This window comes from Alexandromys fortis, unplaced genomic scaffold, assembly GCF_014885135.2.
Source record: "Alexandromys fortis isolate MF-2015 unplaced genomic scaffold, M_Fortis_MF-2015_v1.1 scaffold_197, whole genome shotgun sequence".
In the NCBI taxonomy this organism is placed as follows: Eukaryota; Metazoa; Chordata; class Mammalia; order Rodentia; family Cricetidae; genus Alexandromys; species Alexandromys fortis.
In genome coordinates, this window is record NW_026068072.1 from 2,167,025 (window position 1) to 2,174,538 (window position 7,514).

At 49.8% G+C, this 7,514-nt stretch overlaps 1 protein-coding gene across 4 annotated transcripts in view; it reads left to right on the forward strand.

The window, feature by feature from the left end:
- The window catches only part of Grk3 (G protein-coupled receptor kinase 3), a 105,456-nt gene extending 99,085 nt beyond the window's left edge, over positions 1-6,371 (forward strand). For 3 of the 4 annotated variants that reach the window (XM_050121143.1, XM_050121144.1, XM_050121146.1), the window contains 2 exons: positions 1,012-1,125; positions 1,972-6,371. In XM_050121143.1, coding sequence (XP_049977100.1) covers positions 1,012-1,125; positions 1,972-2,133 — 276 coding nt within the window. In that variant the 3' untranslated portion in view covers positions 2,134-6,371. The remainder of the gene's footprint in view (positions 1-1,011; positions 1,126-1,971) is intronic. The other variant, XM_050121145.1, reaches the window with a different exon arrangement.
- Positions 6,372-7,514: the final 1,143 nt, after the last annotated feature.

Here is a 7,514-nt window from a genome sequence, read left to right on the forward strand (position 1 = left end):
TGGTCTGCCATGAGGCAGGGCAGGGTTCATCACTGTGAGTGAGGCCTTGGTCCCCGGGGTCAGGCCATGGTTGTAATTAGGAGTCTGGGATGAGGATCAACAGCCTCTCAGCTTCAGAGGACCCGAGCAGGAGGCTCAGCTCTGCTGTCTTGACTTTGAGTCATGGTTTTTGAGAACTGCTCCTTATGAACAGTGGCAGTAGCCTGTGGTTACTTCCCGGTTGTGCCACAGGCCTTTTAAAATTAAAATATCTTAGATTTGCTTCCTGCGCCTAGATGCAGCTCTGTGCTGGCAGGTATTGAAGTATCTTCCCAGAGCCTGGGCAGGCAATCCTCTCAAGCCTCACTGTGCAAGGCCAAAGAAAACTGTCACAATTGCAACAATGTGTCTTTTATTATTACTATTATTTTCTTTGGACATTCAGTATTCTGTGTGAAGCTAGGCAGTGGGGAGGTAGATCTGTAAGAATGAACAGAGGGACAGACAGCGTGGGAGTTTCTCACGTTTTCCACTCCAGATTCCTTAGAGTGTATCTAAAATATAAACAAACAAACACTGCCCCTATGTAACCGCACTGGGGCCTGCTGAGCCTTCACACTAGATCTGCTGTGAGCATCCTGCAGGACCGCCTCCTGTATTTAGATCTTTCAGATGTGGATCTAGTGTCTTAGCCCATCCATGCCTCAGCTGTCACCCACCACTGTTCACTGTTCTGCTGATGGCTAGACAGCGGCAGATGTCCCTGCCATGTGGCCCTGTACTTTCATGGCTTTCCACACCAACACTGTAATCCAGAACCCTGGGTGGTGGGGCCCTCACAGAAATGGTGCTTCCTTGGTTACTTTGAACTTCTTTTTGTGTCCTTTGTAGCCCTTCTTCTCATTTCTAGAATATCAGCCAAGAAAGAAAAAGAAGATGTCATTGGCTTTTCAAAATTCACCCTTTAGTTTGCTGGAAGAGATCACAAAGTAGCAAAGTGATTAATTGTTCACTTTTCCCGTTTGTATTTAGCAAAATTTACTGACCATGGAACAGATCTTGTCAGTGGAGGAGACCCAGATTAAAGACAGAAAGTGCATTTTATTCCGAATAAAAGGAGGGAAACAGTTCGTCTTGCAATGCGAGGTGAGCTTTTATTGGCATTCTCTGGAATAACAACAGACAGGGATGACGGATTCCCGGGGCTCTTGCCAGATCCCCAAACTTCTCCTTGCCTCTCTCATAGACTTAGCTGTAAGGTTTAGGTCAATTAAGTCCTGGTAAACTAACACAGGTAAATTTGTGTTAGTGGAGAGGATAGTTGAGTCTGGGGACTGCCTGGGGCAGGCAGAGCTGGAGTCTGCTCTCCTGGCTAACTTATCTCTCTGATCTCTGAGATTCCGAAAAGACTTTTCCAGGGGGACTATCTTTGTTTTTTTCTGAGCTGTAGTATAGCTCAAGTTTCATCATTTTATACTTTTCCTTGGTGTACTAAGGTGTGTGCACATGTGTTTTCACAGGATGAAGGGAGAGGAACTGGTAGAACAAGGACACCCGTTAGCTTGTTGTTGAGACAGGGTCTTGCTACGTAGTCCAGGCTGGTAGGGAACCCGGGACTCTGTGACTTGGCTCTCCCAGTATTGGAATTACAGGTGGACACAGGAACTTCAGAACTACCTTAGACATATGAGAGGGTGTCTTACCGTATCAGGACCCTCTCCCCTGTTCTTTATTCTATAGGCTGTGGTTTTTAGGACCCAGAGAAAATCCCCAACTAGATCAAGGCAGTAGATAGGATACAAGGGATACACTGGGAGAGCCCAGAACTGACTCTGAGTTTCTTACCACGCTGCAGGGGACCTGAAGGAAGAAGCAAGGCTTCAGGGCTGGCAGGCAGGATGTGTCCTCTTTCAGGCTCCAAACACTTTTGTAGATACTGTTGGCAGATGGGTAGACAGGTTCCAATTCCTGCGTGTTTCTCTCTCTGTGCAGAGTGACCCCGAGTTTGCACAGTGGCTGAAGGAGCTGACGTGCACCTTCAATGAGGCCCAGAGGCTGCTGCGCCGTGCCCCCAAGTTCCTCAACAAGCCCCGAACCACCATCCTGGAGCTCTCCAAGCCACCACTGTGCCACAGAAACAGCAGCGGCCTCTAAACCACAGAGCAGCAAGGCCCGCAGGAGGGGCCCCGGCTCTTCAGTGCAGGAGTGGAATGGAGCCACGGGGAGCCGTGTGGAGCTGAGACACAACGGTTCTGAGCACCGGGCTGCTCCGGGCTGGGGATGCCCACGACACCAAGATGGCCTTGCAGAAGTTGGGACAACCTCTGGGCTGGCCTGTCTACAATTGAAATTACTGAAGAAGCAGAAGGCATTTTTTCTGCATACCCACTTACTTTGGTACCCATGGCCTCAGAACAGGAAATGACCTTTATCACTCAAGCGTTTGTGTCTGGCATCGAGCCTGTCTGGGATGGGACCACAGTGTCTGGGGCTGCAGTAGCCTGTCCTAGGCACCAATGTGTCTGAGTGCCTGCCTGGAGTTTGGGGGTGTGTGGCTCCAAATCCTGGAGGAGGCACAGTAGCCTGGGGTCTCTGTAGGTCAGGGATAATTCCTGTTTGTCCCAGAGGTGATGAGGTAGCACTGAGTGGCACGTACACTGCCTGCCTCTGGTGGCTCTGCTCTAAGGATGTCAGTCAGAGAGCAGAGGTAGGAATGTCCCTTTGAGGAATGGCCACCTTCTGGTCAACGTGACCAGAGGAGATGCCCCAGGACTTCAGGTCAAGCAGGATGTAGGTAACCTACCAGGCACGTGCTTGGGGTCTCCATGAGGGGCAGGTCTATGACAGAGTCGTGCTCCCTCTGCCAGGCCTGGGAAGCATATCCGAGGACATGCCTAAGGCAGAAGAGTATAATTTATAATGACTCACACTGATGGGTGGCAGTGTCCAGCGGTCTCCCGTGCGCCCTGGCATGCCCCACATCCTTCTGTCATTGATGCACTGTGCACTGGGTTATTCTCATGGGGGCGGCAGTTTGCCCAGCACCCTTCCCCTGAAAGTTACTTCCTCCACCGCTGCCCCAAATAAATGCTGGGTTCCTGTGTCACCGCCCTGAAACAGAAGTCCTTGAAGGGCTCCGCGGACTTGTCCAGCTCCTGGGGGCTATGTTTCTAGATAAACTGCTGAGCACGTAAGAACCTGACATTGAAGTTCTTTGCATTCTGTCCTAGATCTGACAGTTCCCAGTGTGTACCCTTGTGTTTCTATGCTGGGAAAATACGGTGTTTATTTATTTATTTTTAACATTGCAATGATCTTTTGAGAGTTTGGAAGATAATTTATCTGTTACTATGCAGGTGCGTGGGGGAGTTGTGGGGCTCAGTGCCCATCTCGTTGCCCATTCAGGGTTTGAGTCCACATCCATGTACCCCTGTTCACTGCCTCTAGTGTGGGAATATGGCTGCAACCTAGCACAGGCACCCTGCTTGCTTAAAGAGAATGGTGTTCAGATTCTATTGCACATATGCACATGCAGTTAAGTGTTGATGTTACTGTGTGGGTGTGGCTGGGGTGGGCAGCTCACACAAGCTCAAGCAGACCTGCAGGGGTGGGAGCTGCATCTCTGGCCTTTTCAGGGGGATATACAGTACCCTCTGCCAATCAGGAGGGTGGCTTGACCCCAGCCAGCATTGGGCTAGCCAGACTAAATTTTGTATGGGGTTATAGCTGTACCAAAGGGTTTTTAAAGGTGACAGAGGATCATGGGTTCCTGTACCTACATGATATTGAGCTACACTCTCACAGACATCATGTGTTACCATCTTGGCTGAGCCAATTTGAAGACTCTTTTCCCTTTTAGAAAAGAATTGTGTGTGTGGAGAGAGGCTCTCCTCAGAGCCCTTTGCCTCAGACTTACTCCAGGTAAACCATTTTATCCCATCAACCCCATTTCCCTCATGAGGACACAGCTGAGGGAGGGCAGATGGCCCTTGCAGTAGGTCCTCAAGATTCCCGTGGCAGTGATGGGTCCTCAGAGGCCGTCTTTCCACCCAAGCACGCGGTGACGGGGTGGCCGCATCAGGGAAAGCCGCTGAGTTTACACTGCTTGGCTGTTTGAGGGTTTCTGTCATGTTGGTGGGTCCCTGGATGTCAGATGGTTCTATACATTAACAGAACGAGTCCGTGCCTTCTCCTGGTTCCAGTTTCTGGGGAAGAGTACTTAACACGGTCAAAGACATTCCAGGAGATGCTGCTTTAATACAGTTCTGTTCTAAGCAGACCCGGTTCCATAAACAAGACTGTTAGATCACTTTAAAGCAGCCGTGTGACACACGCTAAATCGAAGCCTGTGGCAAACCCCAGTTTATTTTTATTTTTTTAACCTGAACTACCCTCTTGCTCTTGGGGCTCCATGCGCATGCCTCCGAGACATGGTTAAGTGTGATACTTCGGCAAAGTCTGTAGAAATTGTCTCACTGTCACGGTTGACAGGGGAACCTGTCTCACTGTTGACACAGGGGTCTGCACACTGATGGCTCTGTTGATTGATATTACAAACTGTAAAACCAGCAGCGAGCGCAGTGTGGATGGTGGCTTACCGGGGAGAGATGATATCTTTCAAGAAAGATAGCTTTGGACAGACTTGATTCAGCAGGATCATGAGCCCAGCCTTGATTGGCAGAGGCAGGAGGCTTATGATTTTGAGACTAGCCTGGGCTACATAACAAGGCCTTGCCTTCAGAACACCAAGGACTTTGGCAGTAGCTTTGGGGCCACACTCTTGGCTCTCATGTTCATGGTTCTAGGTTTAATCTCCAGTGGGGGTGGAGGGTGGACAGCCAACTGTTAGCCATCTAATAAGACTTAGCCTGAGTAGCCCCTTGTCCTTTGCCATGTGCCTATTAGGAGCAGCTATTCTGAGGCCCCACTAGCCATGACTGTTCACCAGTAGGCAGTGTGGCAAAGGGTCAGAGCTCCCCAGGACAGGAGCGAGTCTGTTTCATATTCCTGAGAGGCCAGTGGAATCTGTGGTGGGCTCAGGGCAGGCGGAGAAGGTTTGCTTGGTCAGCTGATGAAAACCAGACTCTTGGACATGAAAAAGCACCAAGGAAGAAAGGATGGATGGACACTAGTGGGAGACCCCCTGGGAATTCCCGAGTGATGAGTTCCAGAGGCTGAGTTGCTCCCCTCATGAAGGTGTCATGCGTTCTTCCCTGGACATTCCCAGGGAGGTCCCTCATCGGCGGTATATCCCTGGACCCTGAGTTTGTCACCTTACACTGTGTGCTGTGTAGCCCGGGCAGAGAGAGACAGTGTCCGGTCACTGCTATTGAATGTGCTGCCGGGGTTGGGGGCAGTGTCCCAGGATGACACCATGGCCTTTCTGCGTGTTTAACTCCATTTCCACTTTGAACTTTGACAAATTTTAATAACAAAAACAAAAACAAAATTTCTTTTCCCGAGTGAGGCTGACCTGAAAGTTGCTTGCATTTGTGTTAACAGGACTGTTTTATTTTATTCAGGCCTCATTCTCATCTGCTTGTTTGTTGCTCTGGGATGAAGAAAGCTGAGCTGTAAGCCTCCTCTCCTCAGTTGTGATGGACCTTAAGGTTTTCCTTGCTCATTCACTTGTTTACTTAAATAAGAGAGAACTGAGCACAACGTCTCAGATCCCACAGCCTTAGTATTCAGGACACCGAGACAGGAAGCTGACAAGTCCCAGGACAGCCTTAGAACTAAGTAACTAACAGAATCAGAGTTGTTGTTTTCTGACCCAGAACAAGTGTGAGCACTCAGCCAGCAGCGGGGAGGTGCTGTCCTGAGATGTGGCGCGGAAAGTGGGTTCAAAGTGTGGGCTGTCATGAAGAACAAAGACCTTCTCATAGTTAGTCCAAACCCGTGGCTAGAGTGAGGTCCCCAGCGGGGTCCTTTCTGAAACAAGTACCTAGCCTCCTACCCTTTTCATTTGGCCCTAGAGAGAAAATGTCTGAAGGTGGGGTGGGGGTGGAGCGATCATTCCAGTCGTCAACTGTGATTTGTCCGTTTGTTTCCTTGGTTGTTTACCGGCCCTTGGTTGTACGTATTGCATGTGGTTTATAAACTCAACACTGGCCTTTTTTTTTTTAGTTCTGTTATTAAATTATATTTTTCTATGTTCTAGGTAATAGCAGACCTGGCTTTTTCTGGGTAACAGAGATGGATGGACCTGTAACTATGAGACAAGAGTTCTATTTTAGCACAAAAAGCATTTTATATTATTTATTGAATCCGTATGTGTGTTCCCATGGAAACCATCTGTATTTTACTGCTCCTTGTGATCTGTATAGTTTGTTATTTAAAGAGAGATGGCAGCCTTTTGTGTTGTTGAAACAATAAAACCGAGCTCTGATGAGCAGCAGCGTGAGGTTGTTGTCTCATTTCTCTGGCTTGGGCTGTCCTCAACTGCGGTGTGTACATGGGTTTATAACGCATCACGGTGGCTTGCAGAAGCTTGATCTCCTGTCCTTCCTCCTTAAAAGGCACTGAGAGTGCTGTGCCCAGGCTGACTACCAAACATTTCGGAGAATGACCTCCTGTCACTTCATCAAGATGCTGATCTGGTTTCAAAGCCAGCCGTGTCTACCCTGCAAGCTGGGCGAACAGAGTTCTTCTCTAGCCAGCATGGCCTCCTGGGACCAGGGATGTCCAGCACACTTCAGCCTTCTTGCCGTGTGCTGTCCCCCTTGGTCTTAGTGGCCTCCGTGTACAGTAATAAATGGCACCAGCACAGCCCTGTTTCCCTGTCTCTTACGCACAGCAAGTTGTGTGTTAGAATGATTGGGGGAGGGGCTCGTTTGCCGGGGTTTTCTTACCCCTTTATGTTCAGTGCTTGCCACTTTAAACCACTTTAAACACGGCTGCCTGGGCAGAACTGTCTGCTGTGGGCCCATGCCAGGAGCCCATGCCTCCTGTCTTTGAGCTGGACAGGAGATGCCCTGTATCTCGCTGATTTGGTAAGAAAGGAAGTGACCACTGACCTGGCCAGGTCACTACTGAGACTCGCTGGAGTGTCTTGGTGCAGACTTTAAAACTCATCAGCCAAAGAGCCGTCAGGAGACCCCAGTCTGGTGACCCTGGTCTGGTCTGTGCAGCCGCCCTGCGGGCACAAGACACTGCCTTGTGGATTGTGGATGTGTACGTCTGTAACCAAGGCCGAAGAGCTCTTGGCCCTCGGGAACGCCATGCAAATGCCACCACCCCTGAACTGGCTTCTCTCCGAGGACACTCAACTCAGCCCCTAGCCGGTCACTGTGAATGGCACAGCTTGTGTTTTCTGTATGTGTTGTATGCGTGTGTATTGTCCCCTGGACTTTGTTTTTACTATGGGAGAAGCTTGAATATATTCATCAGGCTGTTTGAAGGTAGTCTCGATGTGATGAGACAGTCACGAGGGTGTCACCACGTGGGATGGAGGAGCAGACCCTCAGGGTTCTAACCGGGAAAACACACACGCACACGTGTCAAGCAGAGCAGTGGGGTAGGCCACCCGCAGCAGT